Below are 21,549 nucleotides of genomic sequence, written 5' to 3'. Positions count from 1 at the left end.
CATAAATACATGAAAAGACCTAGGTTTACAATTTATGATTAAAACTCTACTATCTACACAATATACATAGACATAAAATGTAAAATCTTAGAAACAGTAGCCAATCAGTTGTTTTAATTGTCATATTTGAATTCAGCACGTCAAAATACATAATAAATAGCACATTTTATCTCTGAGGCAGACGATTTCTCAAAAATTATAGACCAGTGTTACCAAGGAATGTGAGAGAATATACTCAAATATATAGAATTTTGTAACCTTCAGTGTTAAGAAATGGCACATGGATTGGACATAACTGTTAATGGAAATGTTAATTATGTTTAATGTATTTTTCCTTAGTAGGAAGCTTTAATCTGCCATTTGTTTTGGGAAAAATAAATACTTTCCTTGTATCATTACAAAAATCCATCTTATTCTGGTGCAAAATATTTCAGAAATGTGAAGACAAAGGGGCTCTAGAGAGCTCAAATGAAAATAAGATGTGCTTTTGCCCTGCCACCCTGAAATATACTTGTTTGTGCGGTACTCATTTTGCTCTAAAGATACCCGATTTATCACACTCAAGTAGAAAAATTACTTAAGTGAGTTAACTCAAAAAGGCTAATCCTAAGGTCAGTTATGTTCATAGAGGCTGGGAATATTAATTTTGGTTGAAATTGATGAAGCTGGAGGAGCAAGGAAGGACCTGAAATGCAACTTTTAGAATAGCTGTTCAGTGTAAAGACCTTATCTCTGTGTATATCATCATTAACAGTGGAAATCGTATGGAGATAAGGCATGTATTTACAGTTTATTCTACTCAAACCATGATGAAGGATTTTCATGCATCACATGAAACAGTAACTGGTGTCTGTGCAAACCTATGATAATGGTGCATGATAAACAGCATGCTTTAATTCATGAAAGTGACTCCAGAATTTAAATTCTTTTTTTTAGAACATTGAATTAGTTAATCACAGTCAGTGATACCAAAGCTATTGAATTGCAATCACAGCTACGTCAGGATCTTAAAGGAGATGCATTTAAAGAGAGTCAATGTGATGAAATTAGAGACATAGTGGGGAGGTTTTTCTGGTGTCCCACCATAATAAATCAAGGTGAGTGGCAATATTAATCTGGAAACTGAGGTCTTTCACATTAGTGAAAATAAACACAAGAGGAGATTTGTATCAGGTGTAGAGGAGAAATAAAGAGATCTAAAGTCACTTGAGAAGCATTTTGGAAATAGTTTTGAAATGGATACATATTGATGGCCCAGAATCTCCACGCACTTTTATAGAAATATACACATTTTCCGGGAGGGAGGGAGAGTGGTCAGGGGGTCTGAGTGTAAGAAAATATAAAAGTAAAAAAGAACCTGCTTGGTAGAGCATATGTTGTTGACAAGACTAATATGATATTTAAGCAGGTGAGAGTTAAATATAACCTTCCCAATCAAAATTATTTTATCATCTGCAAATAAGATCTAACATGCTAAAGGATTATGATGCAATTGATTATTTCTATTCCAATTTATCTATTCCAGTCTGTCAAACAAACTTTATTGTTGAAAAGGGGCAGATGGCATTAATTTCATTAATTTGTTAAGCCCAACTATGTGCTATCTATAATACCGAAGACATGGTTCTTGCACAAAGAACCTTGCAGTCTAAATAGACAGATAATGGAAAATCCACTTGGAGACCCAGAGGGAAGGTTCTGTTTTAATGGTGGTTTGGTTTGGTTTGGTTTGGTTTTATAATAGCTGAGACACTGAAATTTTACTGACATGGGTTATCGTTAATGGGCTTTGCAGAGGCCGTTATGTTAGGAAAATTCCAGGTGTAGGTGGATGGCAACGAAAGATGCATAAAGATGATGAGAGCATTTATTTTGTATAAGACCTATGGTCCTCAACATCTTATAAATAAGCATTTGAGAAAAATTGAGAAAAATCAGAAGAGAATGTGGGAATTACCTTAGAGAGGCAGAGTAACAAAAATTGTCAAAGCTTCTACCATATAACAACTGGTAAAATTTAATCTTATGAACATAAGGGTGTTACACAGGTAGTCTGTCACCCTGAAAATCCTGTCTGATTATTTATTTTTTTATTTATGGATAAAATAACATATACTAGAGATGCAGGGTAAAACCTTAACATTCACTTTGTGGGTGTTGATTTCATAATTCCTTTAGGCAGGGACCTTCTTTTCAGTTCTAACCACATTATCAGCATTCAGCAAAGAAATAATAATACAATGAAGTTAAGGGAGTGCTGGGAGTATTAGTTCAAGAGTCTATCAGAGCTGCTTGATACAGAGGTAAAAGCATTACCAACATTGAGACGGCTTGGTTGGAAAACAAAAGAATACGAGAAAACAATAAATTGCTTTAAATTTGCTTTTGATCACCATCTGATAAGTCTTAATTGAGAATTGAAAATACAGTGAGCCATACTTCACTGTGAGATTCTACTCATGGTACTAGGAGTTGGAGAGGAGTAGGGAAGAGTATCTATAGGGAAAGATCTATGGAATGATGACTAAGGTGAGAATGGTTCCTGAATAGTGTCAGTAAATTAAAAATGTCAGAGCTGTAACAGTACCAATATAACATGTATTGGACATCTTATGTATCTCATTCATCAGTAAACAGTGTATTTAAATAAATGAGGAGGACTAATTATTTTTTCCCCTTTCAAGATCTATCCAAGTGAAGTCATGAACTACACAGCTGAGAATATTTGCAAGTGGGCTCTTGAAAACCGAGAGACATTTATACGTTGGTTGAGACCACATGGAGGAAAAAGCCTTCTACTAAACAATGAACTGAAGAAGGGACCAGCACTTTTCTTATTTATACCCTTCAATCCCTTAGCCGAAAGTCATCCTCTTTTAGATGAAGTAAGTGAGATATATTGTTATTTCTTTTTATTGTGGTAGAACATGCAGGCCCCAGTCCCATTGTGTTGGAACTGTACAAACATAGAAAAAGGTCTATACAAGGGGGGTTGCTTCTACTTTGTGCTCCATAAAGATCTAACTTGAAATTGTATGTATTGATACAGATTGGGTGCCATTTATGTGTTACTTGATGTTCCAGAATAGTGTACATTGCTTATACTGGGTCTGATTCTTCTTTCCCCCGCCCCCGCACAGCCCAAAGTTTGTGGTTTTTGAATGCTTAATGGAAACAATTATAGATCCCAATTCTCATGAACAACAGGGAGAGAGGAATGGTTACTAGTGTATATATTTTTTTCATATTGAATTAATTAAGTGAACCTAATGTTGCCATTGAGAAATTGAAAGGATTTATTATGGTGCCTTCCAATGGAAAAAATAGTAGTTAAGAACATTGAAACCTATAAATCCCGGGGTGGTCCTTGCTATTATATTTGAAAAAGAATATCAGATTATAAAGAAAGATTGATGCAATCAATTTTAATTCATATTCATCATACTTACACACTCTATTCTCACCCTCTTTTTAAAGGGGCCATTTCTGGTCCTTGGAGTGTTTTTTTCAATGGGCTGAAGGACAAGCCATTTTTATTTATGAAAGAATCTTCATTGTAATGCCACTTGCATTTAAAAAGTTAATTGTGACATTGATGTTCGCTGCTGTCTTTGTGTTGTCCAAAGTCTTAAGGCATTGTTTCATCTGCTTGAACCCAGTTAACCTTGTTTACATGTAGTAATTTGATCTTAAGTGGCATTACTGTAGAATTATTGTAAATTACTAGTTTCAAAGTCAGTTTCAATAATATCTAGCCTCAATTTGGGCCTCTGACACTAGAAATGGCTTAGTTAATAATCCAGAGGTGTTTCCTTGAGTTGGCAGAGCATGCTTCCTACTCAAATTTCCTCTTTCCCTTCTCTTTGCTAAAGAAATTAAACCAACATCATTCTAAGATTCTTGCTTTACTGGAATCAGTGATGTATAGTGGTCTGAGCATGGGACTGGGAACTTGGAATGGCTCGGCATTAGTATTAATTCAGTTGGTTCAGTTTTTCTAATGTAAATAACTTGCAGTAATTAAAGTCCAGTGTATCAAATTTTTGTGGGGAGATGTAAATTTGACTCTAAAATTGAGATTATGGTTTCAGTTGCAATTCTCATTCATTACATAAACAGACATTTATGAAAAGTGTTGAGTTTAAACCATTTTGACTGCAAAGCTGTCATAGCTAATGTATCAAAGTGAAACTGTACATCAAAACTTTTAGTTATCAGCTGCGTTACCCATGCTTCCACAGGCAAATCCATCTTTGGGGGTCATGTCAGAGGTATATGTGAAACAAGGACTCACTTATTGTGGGCTTGTTGCCAATACACCATTACCATTATTGTCATGAACATATACAAAAGCCAGACATGACAAATTCCACTCCTTAAGGTCTTGCATAAATTTGCTTACAAACTTCTCAGCAGCATGAATCTATTCCAGTTTATATATCTTTACAATAGCATATTCTGTTTGCATACACAGTGACTGGTAACCCTTGTAATTCCTTGCGTTTACCACAGACTGCAGGATTGGTGTAAAGAGGCATCATAGCCAGGCATTTTCAAGTCCTGTAGGAGGTAGTCAGCGTATTTTCCAATTCAGCTGGTACTGTTTGTTTTGTTGGGTGCTGGGCTGTGGGAGCATGATATTATGAAAAGTAATGGGCGAAACCCCCTAAAGTTTGGTTCCAGATCCAAATTTTCTCAAAGTTCAGTTGGACTTCAGCTCTGAGGTTCTTATTTGGGCCAATTAGAGGTGAAGGAAGGTCCAAGCTGCAAAGTGCATGGTTTTCAGAACCAGAGCCCATTAGAGAGAGGGATCTGAGGTGAGAAGTTTTGGTCTGGATCCCAAATTTTACAGTTTGGGAAGATTCAGATTCACATTTTTTATTCAGCTCTTTTTCTAGTTGTGGGCCTGTGGGATTTCATCAGGTCACAAAAGGCCTTATCTTCCAACTAATTAGCTTTTGTGGTATCTGTTACTAGTTTGTCTCTAATGAGGTCAGTGATTTTCATATTTTCCTTATTGCTTATGGCACATAGCAGTTACTTTGCGTACAAAATCATTTGCAGAGACTGAAGAAGAAGATTGGAAGGGAACTGGAGCGATTCCTATAGCAAACTGTGCTCCATGTAAAGCAGGCTTAATTCAGACGTTTTTTCGGCACAGATAATACACTCTTTAATATTAGCCATCATATATTTTGATAAAGTAAAATCAGTACCCCATGTGAATAACCAGTTTCTGATTTATCCTAGTTAAGAGAAATATTTATTTATATCAAAGCATTAAATCAGATACAGGGTCTCCTGGTTACTGTAGCATGACAGTGTGTTAAAGTGGGCATAAGAAGCTACAGTATATTATGCAACTTGTTTACCACAAGGAGAAATGGTTACTGCAGCCAGCAGCCTTTGTGAATTGCATTTGGCTCTGAAACCATTTGCCTGTAAGGCATTCACACAGCGTGAAGCTGTCAATTCATTGTATGTTAGCAGTGCTCAAAAAACTACAAATTTCTCTGATTAGAGCTGACTGAAATAAGACTTTGTAATGCAAATATGTTTTTTCAGTTTATAAAAAAAAAAAAAATTCAGGCGTCCTCCAACATCTGTTCACATTCTTTAGAATAGATTACAACATTAAGGAATGAGCCTTTATAGAATCTAATCTGACATTTTCAGGAACTATTAAGTATATAAAAAGAAAAGGCTATGCCAATGATTTCTTAAAAAAAAAAAAAAACTATCACAGAAGTTGTCATTGTGGACCACATCTGAGAGATGATTATGTGACCCAGCTTCTCTCATAGTCATAATCTCACAACATCCCCGTGACAACTGCAAGGATTGTTTATATGGAAAAGTACTAGGAGGACAATGTGTATGTATTTTTAACTGTTTAACGCAATACTTTGTGGGGGAAATCTAATCACACTGTCTCTTTTTGCTGTTCATTTCATTTCTCCAACCTATCTGTTCTGCTACAATAAACTCATTAGAAATTTAAGAATATTCCAATTTGCAGTTATTTTCAGAATGTGCTGGTTTATAGGAAAGACAAAAAGAGTAGGTGAAAAAGACCCAGTAACTACTGTAAATGAGGCCCGGCTACTGTGCATATGGCTGTAAAATAAACTCCTACTAGGACACAAGAATTTTCATAATAGGGAATTTTTGTATCATAATGAAGAAAAGTGTAAAAAAACAAATAAAAAAAACCCCAAAACCAAAACCAAACCTCCACTAATTCTGCGGAAATGGAAACCCTGACTTTAGTATAAACTCAGAATACTGTTTGTGAAGGAGAGAACCTTTCATGCCCATATGTTTTCAATTAAGTGGCAATATTGATATCTTTAGTGAAATGAGGACTCAGTTTAGTGACCAAATCCAGAAGTCCGTCATTCAAGCAAAACTTCTGTTGAAGTCAGCAGCAAATAATGTTACTATTGAAATAAATGGGAGTTCTGCCCACAGAAGGACAGGAAGCTTTATTCTTATATCAGTAGTTGATTTGACTGGATGACTCTTGTTATGTTCACAATGAGATGTTAAGAATGTCTTGAGCATTATATATTTCGCTTTAATGTATTTTTCATCTTCTTTAAGAAAAACAAAATTTGGGAAAATGGATATATTGTATAATGTGTCAAATAACAGGATTTAGCATCACAGTATAATGTTATTAAAGCCTAACAAGTACGATATAAACAGGGTTTTGAGCTGACTGTAAAAAAGGAAGATCTTTTTAGTGTGGCTCGTTATCACTCATCACTGTTCTTAAGCACATACTATATTTTAGATTTTTTTTTTATTTAAATTCATAATAAAGCAACAGTGCATCCTATGGCTTTTGGTAAGAAACTAAAATTGAAGGGTAAGAGTTGGCCCTGTGTCTAAAATTCCAGGATTGTACATCTAAAACTAAATATATTTTATGTATTTCAAAAAAATTGGGACAAATATTGTCTGTGTTGATACATGAATGATATATAACTGATCACGTTTCTGTGTAATTTGTTTTTTCTATAGATTACCAAAGTGGCCTTGGAATACAACAACTGTAATAAAAGCCAGGCAGCTGAACCTGTTCTTCAGCACTTGAGAGATGCAAATTCACCAGATTTTGAGTCCATTGTACCACATGCGCGTACACAAGTTGCAGACACTTACTCCATAACAAAGTACCCATGCTGCAACACGGTGGTGCTCCCTCAGTGGCACTCGATCTCTAGGACTCACAATGTCTGTGAGCTTTGTGTCAACCAGACCGTTGGGGTCAAACCAAGTAAAGTCAATGTACCACAGTGTAACTTTTTAGAGATAGAAGCAGCTTTGGACTCTTTCTACCTCAAGGAACATACCTTTTTCCAATTTATATCAAATACCATAGAATGCAGCAATTTCCTAAGTTTCTATAGTCCTTTTAGCTACTACACTGCATGTTGCAGGACAGTAAATAGGGGTCTGATAAATTTAATTAGTTCTGAAAAGACCATATTTCAGACCCCTAAAGTAGCATTTTCTTCCCATGGGAAGAAAGGTAAGGATGATATCCAACATTCTAGTCCTCACATTGAGGATAGGAATGGTTTTACTCCTGACCTTTGCGTTAATGGCACTCACATTACTGGCCTGAGCTGCAGAACCAACAAGACCTTGAATCTCTATCTACTGGATTCAAATTTGTTTTGGATGTATGCAGAGAGACTTGGAGCATCAAGATCTACTCATGTGAAGGAATTTGCTGCCATTGTTGATCTGAAGGAAGAGGCACACTATATCTTGGATCAGAATCAAACACTTATAAAATCTACTCTAGGTATGATATCAGCAATCTTGTATTCAAAATTTAAAGTAAGCAAATACATTAAATGAAGATAGGATGGAGTTAGTAAAGAATAATAACTTTGAAAAACATGTTATTGACAAAAGCAGATCAATTTGCAAAGTGAGCCTATGGAAAGCATTCTGGATCTTCATCTGCTTAATAATTAATCAAACAGCAAAGGGTTGTTCTAGGGTATGATAAAAGAATGAATAATTTCACAATCCAGGAATAACTTACTCAGTTCAAGTGGAAATTTTGCCAACCTCAACCTCATAGTATTTGTCAGTGGTTGGACAATAGGTATGTCATCAAACTATAGGAATTTCCCTAAGTGGTCAGTCCACGAAACCAGATTGCCAGCAGATTTAAAGAAGTGTACCATAGAAGTGTACCGTAGCTCAAATTAAATAACTGCTGATGCCTCAGAGAAAATGTTTAAGATGATTTTATGATTTTAAGATGCGATTATTTGCGCGATTAATCGCACTGTTAAACAATAATAGAATACTATTTATTTAAATATTTTTGGATGTTTTCTACATTTTCAAATACATTGATTTCAATTACAACACAGAATACAAAGTGTATAGTGCTCACTTTATATTTATTTTTTATTACAAATATTTGCACTGTAAAAAACAAAAGAAATAGTATATTTCAGTTCACCTAATATAAGTACTGTAGTGCAATCTCTTTATCATGAAAGTTGAACTTACAAATGTAGAATTATGTACAAAAAAAACCTACATTCAAAAATAAAACCTTGTTTAACAGTGCGATTAATCATGATTAACTTTTTTAATCGCAGTTAATTTTTTTTAGTTAATCGCGTGAGTTAACTGCAATTAATCGACAGCCCTAATATAAACCCATCATGGTGACATTTAACTCTAAAAGGGGAATTACCCCAAAATGAGGATGATTGTTAGTGTGAAATTAAAAGGAGCTGTCACAACGGTAAATGCCTGCTATTTAAAATCACCATAATAGAGGATCAGACTAAATGTATACCCCGAATCAGAAAAGACAATAAGAGGACCAAAAAAATGCCACAATGGCTAAACAGAAGAGTAAATGAAAGCTGTTTAGAGGCAAAAGAGCATCTTTTAAAATTTGAAAGTCAAAACCTAGTGAAGATAATAGGAAGGAAACAAACTCTGGCAGGTTAAGTGTAAAAGTATAATGAGGCAGGCCAACAAAGAATTTGAGAAGCAACTTGCTAAAAGATGCAAAATCTAACAGTAAAAATTTTGTTAAGTATGTCAGAAGCAGGAAGCCTGACAAACAGGAAGTGGGCCACTAGAAGACCAAAGTGTTAAAGGAGCACCTAGGGAAAACAAGGCCATTGAGAGAAGCTAAACAAATTTTTTACATTGGTCTTCACTGTAGAGGATGTGGGGGAGATATCCACTGCAGAACTATTCCTTTTGGTTACAAACCTGAAATACTATCATGCAAGAGGTTTTAGAACAAATTGATAAATTAAGCCATAATAAGTCCCCAGGACCAGGTGGTATTCACTCAAGAATTCTGAAGGAACTTGGATATGAAATTGCAGAACTACTAACTGTAGTATGTAACCTGTCACTGAAACAAGCCTCTGTACTGGATGACTGGAAGGTGACTCTAATGTAGCTTCTAAAAAGGTTCCAGAGACAATCTTGCAATTAGGAGCCAGTGAGCCTAAATTCAGTCCTGGTCAAATTGGTGGAAACTATAGTAAAGAACTGAATGATCAGACACATAGATAAGCATGATTTGTTGGGGAAGAATCAACACTGCTTTTGTACAGGGAAGTCATGCCTTACCAATCTATTAGAATTATTTGAGGGTGTCAACAAGCATGTTGATAGGGGTGATTCAGTCAGTATGCAGTACTTTGATTTTCAGAGAGTCTTTGACAGGGTTCCTCACCAAAAGTTCTTAAGGAAATTAGTCATGGGATAACAGGGAAGTTCCTCTCATGAATCGGTAACTGGTTAAAAGATAGGAAGCAAAGGGTAGGAATAAATGGTCAGTTTTCACAATGGAAAGAGGTAAGTAGTGGGGTCTCCCAAAGATCTGTGCTGGAACCTGTGCTGTTCAATATATTCATTAATTATCTGGAAAAGGGCGTGAACAGTGAAGTAGCAAAGTTTGCAAATGATACAAAAGTATTTAAGATTGTGAAGTGCATAGCTGACTGTCAAAAGTTCCAGGAGGATCTCACAAAATTGGGTGACTGGGGAACAAACTGGCAGATGAAATTGATGAATTAAATGAAACATTGATAAGTGCAAAGCAATGCACACTGGAAAAAATAATCTCAACTACACGTATATAATGATGGGTTCTTTACTGGCTGTTACCGTTGAAGAAAGAGATCTGAGTCGTCATGGATAGATTTCTGAAAACTTCAGCACTGTGTGCAGCAGCAGTCAAAAAGGCTAACAGAGTGTTAGTAGCTATTAGGACAGGTATAAGAAAATAAGACAGAAAATATAATACCACTGTATAAATCCAAGGTGCACATACTGTGTCCAGTTCTGGTTGTCCCTCTCAGAAAGGATATAGTGGAACTGGAAAAGGTTCAGAGAAGGGCAATAGAGATGATTAAGAGTATGGAATGGCTTCCATCCAAGGAGAGTCTAAAAAGATAAGGGTTGTTCAGCTTAGAAAAGAAACAATTAAGGGGAGATATAACTAAGGTTTATAAAATCATAAATGGTGTGGGGAAAAATGAATAGAGAAGTGTCATTTACTCTTTCCCACAATACAAAAACCAGGGGTCACCCAATGAAATGAATAGGCAACAGGTTTAATACAAACAAGAGGAAGTACTTTTTCACACAACCCACAGTTAGCCATGGAACTCATTGCCGTAGAAACTTGTGATGGCCAAAAGAAAAATTGGGTTAAAAAAAGAACTAGAGAAATTCATGGAGAATAGGTCCATCAGCAGCTATTAGCCAACATGGTTACAGATGCAACCCCATGCTCACAGTGACCCTAAACTTCTGACTGCCAGAAACTGGCAGGGAAAGACCCGGGAGGAACTCTCCAAAGTTGCCCTGTTGTGTACACTCCCCCTGCAGCCCTGCTATTAGCCACTGTTAGAGACAGGATACTGGGCTAGATAGACCATTGGTCTGATCCAGTATGGCAGTTGTTATGTTCTTGTGTGCACATACTTTTGTCAGAATGAATTTATCAAGACAGAGATATGAGGTATATTTAGTCAAATTATGTTACCTTTGTTTTTCTAACTGTATTTGAAACCATTTCTAAATTAACTTAGTAATTTGTTTTTTTTCTGCCATTAGATACTTTTTTCCAGACTAGTACACGCTTATTTCCAAAACTACATGTGTGCAGTCATTTGCTCAGAAGAGCACGTGAATTACATTCCTAACCTGCATGTCCGGTTATTTGAAAGGCACACACAAGATATATAACTAGCCTTTTACACATGAAAATACCCACTTTGCATAACAGTCTGGTTAATTTCTTGCAAAAATTAAGTGCACCTTTTGGGCATGAAATTGCAAGCATACAGTTTTGAAAATCATGCCTTTAATTCAGGCAGTGTTGAAAGGGAAGAGGCAAATTCATGTAAAAATCAGCCTTGTAATGTAGGCAGTGGTGAATGGGAAGAGAGGCAAATACATGTGTGTTCATAATTGAGTATTAAAATAAGTTGCTCAGATAGGTGTATTTACATTGTTCTTGCATCATTTCTTGCCCTGGGCCAGTTGCATAGTTACATTTTGCAGCAGAAATTGAAAAATAACTTAAGCAAATACCTCAGTGACTAAGATATTTAAAAACAAAAACAAAAATCCAACTCCCATATTCCTTCCACACTCCTTAAGTAGAGTAGCTATTTTTAAACACAGATTATCTTGCAGTTAGAAGCTAATTACAGTAATAGATCTAACTGTTGGCCCAATGAGAAACTTTACAGATTGTTTCTAAAAAAATATCACGAGCTCTTAATACAGTTAAAAAGACAGACCTCATCTTTTTTGTTTAAGTACACCACAGCAAAAAACATCCCATAGTCTTTCAAAATCTAGTTGCTTTAAAAACATGGAGCTTTGGTTTGGTCTTGATTTTCATGAATGTTGAGTTAAAATTTTAAAAATAAGGTAGAATTTACTATTATATGCAAATGCACCTGTTCAGGTACCTATAATTTGCTTTTCCTGTTCACTTTGGTCATTAATTTAATCCTGATTTTGTTTAGTTTTCATGCTAGTGTTCTCAATATAGAAATGGTCAGTTTTCACAATGGAAAGAGGTAAGTAGTGGGGTCTCCCAAAGATCTGTGCCAGAACTTGTGCTGTTCCAAATGACTAAATTATTATTTGAGTATCATCTGGCATTGTATAATGCGAGTCTCAGTTCTTGAATCTACTTGGCATCATAAAGTACATAGCAGAATTATGACCTGGGTCTAAATTGAACAGGAAATACAGTTTTGACATTGTAACACGTAATAGAAAATGAAGTCTCAAGGCAGTGTAGATGAGTGGTGTTTTATTTTCATATCTATCTTTGGTGGGTTATTGTTCAAAGTTGTCTGAGAAGAAGTGAGTTTTATGGAAAGAGAGTTGTATGGGGGGAATGTGGTCATTTGACACACAAGAGAGCAGACTGTTTCAAGCACATAGGCATGAAAGATGACTGGGGGAAAGGATATAAAAGAAGTAATTAGAAGAGGGACTTGGGCAGAGCAAAGGAGAGTGGGAGGGTAAGTAGGAAGAAATAAGAGCATAGATATAAGTAGGAGTGGAATCGTGCAGAGTCTTGAAGAGGAGCACTGGAAACTTGAACTCGGCGCAGAATGTGAAGGAAAGCCAGTGAAAGGATTCTAATTGGGACTGACCATGTGGTCTGATCACAGAAGAGGAAATTTGTATTGCAGCATTTTGGATAGACTAGAGCAGCATTCTTAACCGGGGTCTGTGGCCCCCTGGAGGTCCATGAGCCCTTTCAGGGAGTCCATGGGGCCCCATGGCTGAAACCCAGTGCTCCGAACCCTGGCACCCCCCTGCAGGGCTGAAGCCCGGAGTGGCGTGAGGCTGAAGCTGGCACCCTTCCTCTTCCCCCCCACCCCCCCCAAGCCAGGAGCGGTGCAGAGCTGAAGGTACACTCCCCAGCCTGCACTGGGAGCGGCACGGGGCTGAAGCCAGGAGCCCCAGTGCCCCTCCTCCCCCTGCCTGAAGCTGGGAGCCATGCAGGACTGAAGCCCTGAGTCCATGGGCAGAGTTGGGGGGCACAAGGGTGTTGCCCCCCCCCCAAAACTGCAGTGCCTTACCCAGAGTGAGGCAGTCCAGGGGCAGCTCCACGCCCTACCTTCTCCTCTCCCCCAGTCCACCTCAGGCCTAGCTCTCTGGCCAGATTGGTGGGAAACCAGAGCTAGGCAGTGCAGGGCAGCTGCTCCTCTGGTGGCACCATGGAGCGGGCAGCTGTGGCTTTCCCTCGTCTGCTGCTGGTGCCCAGGGTTGCGGCTGCTCCTCAGCTCCCAACCCCCTTTGACTGCTCACACAGCTGGTAAAAGCTGCCTAGGTGGGAGGACCCGACTCTGGGGCCTGCAGAGCCTTCACGGAGCAGCCACCGCAGGGGAGCCCTCCTGGCACACAGCCCCTAGCTATCCTCCTTCCTGCAACCTGAGCTAACCTCCTGCACGCACACAGCCCCTAGCTATCCTTCTCCCTGCAACCTGAGCTACTCCCCTGCATGCACACAGCCCCTAGCTATCCCCTCCCTGCTCCCTGAGCTACACCCCTCACTGCACACAGCTCCTAGATATCCCCTGCCTGCACCCTGAGCGGTTTTCAAACTTTTTGAGCTGAGTCCCACCCTTTTTGGTTGCGGCTCCCCACAACCCAGACAGGCGGGTGGTCTGCTGAGGAGAGTTGGGGTGGAGGTGGCTCTCTCTCCCTGGACCCCGCTGTGCGGAGCTAGTCTGAGCCCTGCCAACCCTTGACCCCTCCCTTCCCAGAAAATAAAAAAAAAAATTGAAGTCAAACTATGCCTATGCCCAAGGGTTCCCCCCTCCCTGGCCGGGAGCCCTGAGTCCTGCTGGGCTCTGGAGTTTTTATAGTATGTTGAGGGAGGCCTCAACAAGAAAAAGGTTGAGAACCCCTCAACTAGAGTAAGAGCAAGGTAAAAAGCAGTGATACCAGTGAAGAGAAGGTTGTAGTAGTCAAGGCAAAAGATAACCCAAGGCAGTTTTCTGCATTCTGTTGCCATGTGAATGATCGTTAATCAGAAACTGAGGTAAAACTACAGAAATAATATTTAGGGCTGGTAAACTAGACTTGTATTTTTCTTTTATGCCATAAGTCAGTTTGTCTTCTGAAACCCAAAGTAAAAACAGGCAGCCTAGATATTACAGATATAATGAAGCTGGAATAACCTTCTCAATGTCCTTCTTTCATTTTAGAGAACTTCATTCAAAACTTCAGCATTCTCTACAGTCCCTTGAAAAGGCATCTTGTTGGTGACTCTTCAGTTCATCTTCCTGCACAGCACATAATCACCGAAGTGACTACTACCACCTTTCGTGATGTGGTGGTTTTGAGTGAAAAGGTACAGCTCATTACTGCAGTTCCATCGAGGGATTAATCACATTTTGAAGAATAGAATTGCGGAATTCAGTCTTCTGAATTTTCATTGTTTAAAACTAAAGGGTCTCCTCCTCTCCCATCCATGGAGTTACACTAATTGTGTACATAATTTTAAACAAGGGCACTCCATGAAAGTTGTACTTCAGTCATTTAAATTTAGGAGACCACTCTGATGGCACAAAGCAGCCAGAAAATCAGCCAAACCAGTTCCCTGAAGACACCTACCCTCTGCCTTCCTGTGCTGTGTGTATTTGTCATAGCTGTGGTTTAGCCTTTTGTATTCTTATTTGCTAAATGTGGTTGAATTACATATATAATTGTGGGGGATGGAGAAGTCCTGCTTTGCCCTTGTTTTCATGGTGGCAATACTTAACAAATTAAGTAGAGTTTGAAGACCCAAGGTCAAGAACAGGTCCCAAACCTACTCAGTCTTGAATGGAATTGGAGATATGTATGATGAACATTGCTTTTATGAACCAGTTAAGGCTGTAGAGATTGTGCTGGTTGCAGAGGGAGCCTCTTGCTGTCTTACTAGAACTAAGGTACAAAATAGTGAACAAAAGTGATTGGGAAGTAACTATAACAGAGAAAATTGAAGGTTGTAAAACAAAGAAACAAAAATCCCAACAAAAAGTAGTATTTTAAAAGCATACATCACAAAAATCCATAATAAAAAGCTTTTTGATTTCATGATGTGAAATTTTTTGATATACAGTGTAATTTTGAAGGGTGCCTAAAGTACTTTATATAATTTTGATTCTTTAAACGTGTGACTGAATTTGGACTAATATTCTTTGGCTACTAGGATAGCAGAGAATGAATGCATGTGCAATATTCAATTTCCTGTGTCCCCAGTGCCTAGTGTGCTAGCTGCAGGAAAATTGCTTAGTTCTCTAGAGTTCCCCAGAGATTTTCTATTTAAAGTGTACAATGACCATTATTTAAATGGGAATGAAAGGCTGGTCTTGGAATCTGAGTATCTGTGAATTTGAGAAATTCTGTCCATCTCTTCCTTCATGGGCCCTGGGGTTAACAGGACTGCCTGCATTTCCCTCAACATGTTCATAATACTTGCAGCTCTGAATTAAAATAATGACTATAATCAAATCTCATGCTTCAGGGCTTCAGCCAATTGCCTGCAGCAGTCAAGAAGGATTTTTCCCCCCTCTGCATGATGTATTCATTGGCAGAGAGGGAGATTTTCTTCATCTGAAGCAGCAGAGATTCCCCACAGTAGGGGACAAGACAGTGGACGGGGGGTGGACCAGTATATGCCTGGCTGGTGTATCTTGCTCACATGCTCATAGTCATACTAATTGCCAGATTTGGGATTCAGAAGGAAATTTCCCATAGGTCACATTAGCTGGAACCTTGGGGGTTTTCGCCTTCCTCTCCAGCATGGTGCTGGTTCACCTGCTGGAGTCATCTGGGCATTATCATTGCTCAGGCCTTGGACACTTGGGGGCTCCTTGACTCTTGACTCTTTGTTTGTGGTGCACGGTTTAGTTTCCTGAAGACTGAAGAACTTTAGTGTAACTAAAATCTTTGAGTTCAGCACAGGAGTATCGGAGTGAAATTTAATATCCTGTGATATACAGGAGGTCAGACTAGGTGATCTAATGGTCCCTTCTGGCCTTAAATTGTTTGAAACTATGAAAGAACAATCATGAGAACTATAAGATACTTTGATACTCTATTTGCATTTAGTGGAAACCAAGTAATCCTGTTTGGTCATTTTTCTGGTTTTGAACATTAAAGGAAGGATGGTTTATGGATGACTGCTAGATGACATGAAGTGAGCACAGAGCCCCACATATGTTTTGTTGGTGCATCAGTATAACAGTATAGAGTGGCTATGTTGTCAGTGCCGTCCAAGAGTCAGATTGCTCGTTCCATTTTAGTCATTGGGCCCAATTCACCTCAGTGCTATAGATGATCTTGGTGCAGAGAATGATGAGGGATTAAAGATTGTTTTATGCCACCTTTGTATCTCCCTGATGGTGGGGCCATCATGGGCTGGTTGAGCTCCCAACAGAGATTGGCGCCCAGAAGACTTGCACCTGGCTGCCAGTTGTAACCCAGGCCATATCTCCTTTTCCCAGGCTATGCTATCAACATGCCCCCTGCATCAGGGATTCCTGCTGGGTGTGGCACTGAGCCATTATATCAACCTTGCACTTGCTGAGGATACCCCTCATGTTGAGAAAATTTCCCCATGGGCCCTACAACAGTTTTCTTCTTTCTTTTTGCTTCAGGAGCTGCAGGGCACCAATGAGTTGGGCCCATTGCTTGGTTGACAGGGGGTATAGAAAGATGAGGTTACATTTTCTTTTGTTTTTAAATAGCTCAAAAGTTTTGTTTTACCCAGTGATGACTATTTCTGCTTTATGTAAACAAACCCCAGTTGCTAACTGAATTTCTCTTCCCCCTTCTCTCCCCCCCCCACCACCTCCAGGATGTCTTGCTGCTCTATTATGCGCAATGGTGTGGATTCTGTGCTTCTCTTAATCACATCTTTATCCAACTAGCGCGACTTCTGCCTCCAAACAACTTCACTGTGGCGAGGTAAAAGAATCTATCCTCATTTTCCACAGTATTTTTAACTATACTGTTGTGACTACTTGGACTTCCAGACATGCATATATGGATATTTTGTAGCTTGTAAAGTTGATATAGTGCCATTAATTTCCACTAATTTATGTTTAATTTTAAATTAAGATTGCATGTCTGTCAAATTAGATACAAGTCCCATGAATTTGTTATAAGCAGTGTATTATAACATTACATAATAAGTTTAGAATATTACTATTAGATTCCAATTTAGTCTGTTTACTCAAAATTGAGTTGAGTGAGCTCATCAGCTCAGAGGAAAAATATATGTAAAGAGAAGAAAGAAAAAATGTATACTGTACTTCGGGTAGACGCTTTATCTCTTCTTTGTATGTACATTTTGTTTTCATGTAAGTAGTGCTAAAAGGTTTAGCACCGGGTGGTGGTTGGATTGCTGTCCTGCTAGGTTTTTTTGCACTTTTAAAGAAAGTGATTTTTTTATCTAGTACACAGTTTGTGATGGACTGAAATCCTCAGAACTGATAGACTGCAAAACACAGAACCTGGTAAATCATGGGCAGCAAGAGTGCAAACTTTTTCACATCACTCCTCCAAAAGCTGTAGCAAAACCATGTGCAATATTATATTGTATTATTTGAGAAATAATATGGGATTATGAATCCAAAGCTATATTGTGCAAGGAGCAAGACTTTTGAGTGTTTAGCAGTGCCACCTTGGCATTCCCTTACTACCATGTCTTTTACATCAGCACTTGCAAACTCTTCTTGAGTTGCATCTTTTGTCATTTCACTTTGGCTGAAATTCACTTTGACCAAGGGCCAGCCTGAGGCCTATTTATCACATAAGCCCAATTTTTAAGACTTTAAGTGGGAACCTATAATTTATGCTGGGACAAATTACACTCTCAATGAGTAATCTATATCAGGGGTTTGAAAACTTATTTGATCGGGCCCCCCTTCTTTGTGTCTGTAGTTGTTTACACACATATCCCCTCCCATGAGTACATATACTGCCACCCAGCTCTGAAGGCAGAGTAGAGAGCAATGGCTGTTGGCTGGGCACCCAGCTCTGAAGGCAGCACCACACCAGCAGCAGCACGGAAGTTAGAGTGGCAATGTGAAAAATTATATTTGAGCTCCAGCTTCCCCCTTTATTCCTGCCTTCCAGGTGTGCGTGGCCCTTCTGTGTGAGCCCCAGCCACTTGGGGCTGACAGCCAGACCTCTTTTAAAAAAAAAAAAAAAAAAAAAGGGCACACAGCTCGTGCCTCTCTTGGAAGGCCTGCCCCATAGATTGAGAACCACTGATCTATACAATACTTCATCTAAGTTTTGCCATTCCCTCTTACTGATAATATTTAACCTGTTGCACCATATATAGCTTAGGCTAATAATGGAGCAAGAAAGTCTTCAATGGTCTGACAACCAGCTAGCTATATCGTTTTTTTTATTAACTATAAGATGAATACAGTATTAGAAAAAAATCCTTTTATTTAATTTTTAAAATGGCACATTTATCTCCTGTATCTTATTTTAATGAGCTGTTAAAGCAGTCCTAAAACCTGCTTTTCTAAGTAAATACAAAATTTCACTCTCAGTCTTGGCACGAGCTTCCCTTGAGCTTTGATTGCTGAATTTCAGTTTTATTGCAGGGCCTATTCTGTTTCTGTTCCCATCTTATCTCTCATTCCCAGAGGTAGTGGAGTGGTTACTTGTGCTACTCTCCACATTCTTTTCCTTTCCTGCACAGGAGTCAGATGGTTCTGATTAACTGTAACAGAATCCACCTCCTGGTTTAAAAGGAGGTACAACATAATACAAACATAATATACCACTGTTATTAAAGTGCAAACACACAAAAACAAATGTGGGGGAGGGGGGGTTAGAAAGGGAAATAAAGGGATTGGACAAATTTCATTGGGGAGCAAGTTCCATGTTGTAGGGCCCACTGCCGCAAAACCAGTCTCATGCCTCCTGCTATTTAAGCTTCCCATCAGTCAGTAAAAGGGCTAGTCTACATGCATTTTTTGGTACTACTTCAACAATATCAGTTTCTAAACCATTATAGTTAAAACGGTGCAAAAAGTCTGCATGGATAAGCCCCAAGGCTCAACGAGTAAGTCTTCAGTGTAGCCAGGGCCAACACAGTTAAGACTTAATAAAACAGCACTGCTAATTTAAAGTCAACCTGCTGTAATAATAAACAACTATAGATTATTGACAATCTGTTCCCATCTGTAAGATGGTGCTCTCCTATTATAATGGATGAAACTCAAAAGTCTCAATGTTGTCCAGAGCACACTAAACTTGTGGTGTCCTGGAATAAGTGATAAATAGTTGTGAATAAGCATACAGCTGAATGGATGCTTGCTGTGATGAGCCACATGAGGTGTTTCCTATTCTGAGGTCTGAAAATCTCTCTCTCATGTTGTTTATAATGGGAAATCTGGTTTTCTGGGAATCAAGATAAAGGTTTTTTTAATTAATTGCTGTGTTATTAATTTACTTTATGAACAGTGAGGATATACCAAATGTCTTTCCATATTTTTCCCAAGACAAAATGTAGCTGACACCATACATCCTACACAGTTGCAAAATAGAAAATTTCTAATGATGGCTTTCTTTCCACTTACCATTGTATAAATCAGGGGTTCTCAAACTTATTTGATTGGGCCCCCCTTCTTTGTTCCTGTAGTCGTCTACACACTATCCCCCCCAAAAAAGTTCAGATACTGCCACCCAGCTCTGAAGGCAGAGTGGAGAGCAGTGGCTGCTGACTGGACACCCAGCTCTGAAGGCAGCACTGCGCCAGCAGCAGCAGCACAGAAGTAGGGGTGGCGATGTGAAAATGATATTTGTCAATATCACTTTTCACAGCAGACTTATCACTCCATTGCCACACTTATTTCTGGGCTACTGCTGCCACCCTGGGCTAACAGTCAGAGCCCCACCACCTTCAGGTGAGGGATTGGGGTCCAGGGTGTGGGGGAGGAGTCCAAGCCTGGGTGGCGGGGCTCCAGTTGTCTCCTTTATCCCCACATCCCAGGTGTGCACAGCCCTTCTGCAGGGCTGACAGTCAGAGCTCTTCCTCCCTCCCTCCCCTCAAAAAGCACACAGCTCATGCCTCCTTTGATATATTCCCACGCCTCACTTGGGAGGCCTGCCCCATAATTTGAGAACCGCTGGTATAAATGATTGAAACTGCAGCCAATGGTTGTCAGATCAGCATGTCTCAAAACAAGAGTTCTTCCCAGTACACATAGTAAGTGGCAATGATTAATCCAGGTTTAATTCATTACTGAATAAGAAAATTGCGAATATTTATACTAATTTCATTTTCTGGCAGAAAAATATCAACTAGAGATCTGTTATGACAATTAGCTAAACTGGGATTAGTTGTTTTGAGTATTATGTGTAACTCTTCTAATTTGTCTTCACCATGTTTCTTGTGTCAGAATACATTTAGGCATGTTTTCTTTTGTGACCTCTAATCCCCCTCTAAAATAAAAAACAAAACAAACCAGATATTTGAGAAGCAAAAGTAATAGATGGAATGTTCAGCTGCATCTTTATCAGTTTATTTTTTCTTTTTGTTTCATTTTTAACAGAATTGATGTCACTCGAAATGACCTTCCATGGGAATTTATGACGGATCATCTCCCAACCATTTTGTTTTTTCCTTATAACAGGTAATGTCATTTCTTTCTCTCAAAGTTTTTTTTTTTTTTTCTTCCATTTCTTGGAGTTTGAAAAATGAATCTGGTTACATGCCTAAGAGGAGAGGAAAGCCAAACAGCAATTCATTACCATGTATTTATCATTATTACCAATGCACTTTCTAAAATAGACATGTGGACAAATGATGATTTTCTGAAAGTGAATTAAATTATAGCCCAAGTGTTATTATTTTATAGTTTGTCAGTATTTATTTGTAAACAGCAATATGTATTACTAACCTTATTTCCTCAAATAATTTTCCCTCTCCTTTGGTTGTGCAGCAGTTCTTTTGGCATTGTCAGAATTGACTAGTGAGTGAGAACTGGAGGGAAGAGAATGACAGGAAAAGAGGCATAGTTAAAAAAGAGACTGTGAGAGATGTCAAAGGATCACACAATGGGTTATTGAAGTAAAAGGCAAGACTTCTTTCTAGTTTTCTATCAAAAAAGTTAGAATAGGCCTGGGCTGAGGTAAAGGGTCAAGCTCTTTCCTAGTTAAACTAATCCATACGTCCTATCTCTTAATAAGATAATTAAAAAAAAAAAACAAAGAAAGTTAAAAACAGGCAAGAATTTAAAAGCTAAATGAAAATAGAAAGTTGTCTTGAATTTATATTAAAAATGCTAATAGGCAAGAGTTAAAAATAAAAGCAATAAAAGTCAAGGAGTTGGAAGTTAAAGGGAAACTCATTGTATCCTCTGATCATAATGGTTTCCTCTGGCCTTAAAAAAAATCTGTGAATCTTTTACCCTACTCCGTGGTGTCAATGATTATATTGTAAGTTGTTTGGGGAAGTTTCTTATATGTTTGTAAAGTGCTTAGAAC

The 21,549-nt window shown here is 38.5% G+C and overlaps 1 protein-coding gene and 1 long non-coding RNA gene across 2 annotated transcripts; one reads left to right on the top strand and one right to left on the bottom strand.

Moving 5' to 3' along the window:
* Positions 1-692: 692 nt before the first annotated feature.
* LOC135979549 (thioredoxin domain-containing protein 11-like) lies at positions 693-21,324 on the top strand. Its single transcript, XM_065579884.1, has 6 exons — positions 693-1,097; positions 2,685-2,885; positions 7,027-7,816; positions 14,256-14,401; positions 16,895-17,004; positions 20,616-21,324. The coding sequence occupies exons 2-6, from the start codon at positions 2,703-2,705 to the stop codon at positions 20,698-20,700; spliced, it is 1,314 nt and encodes a 437-aa protein (XP_065435956.1). The 5' UTR covers positions 693-1,097; positions 2,685-2,702; the 3' UTR covers positions 20,701-21,324.
* LOC135979550 (uncharacterized) lies at positions 20,660-21,538 on the bottom strand. The gene is made up of 2 exons (XR_010596832.1): positions 20,964-21,538; positions 20,660-20,778 (listed from the first exon to the last, which is right to left on the bottom strand). It is a non-coding gene; the product is annotated as an uncharacterized LOC135979550 (long non-coding RNA).
* Positions 21,539-21,549: the final 11 nt, after the last annotated feature.

Source organism: Chrysemys picta, unplaced genomic scaffold (genome assembly GCF_011386835.1).
Source record: "Chrysemys picta bellii isolate R12L10 unplaced genomic scaffold, ASM1138683v2 scaf983, whole genome shotgun sequence".
In the NCBI taxonomy this organism is placed as follows: Eukaryota; Metazoa; Chordata; order Testudines; family Emydidae; genus Chrysemys; species Chrysemys picta.
The sequence above is the reverse complement of the archived record's forward strand: the minus strand, read 5'-3'. Positions and strand labels throughout refer to the sequence as shown.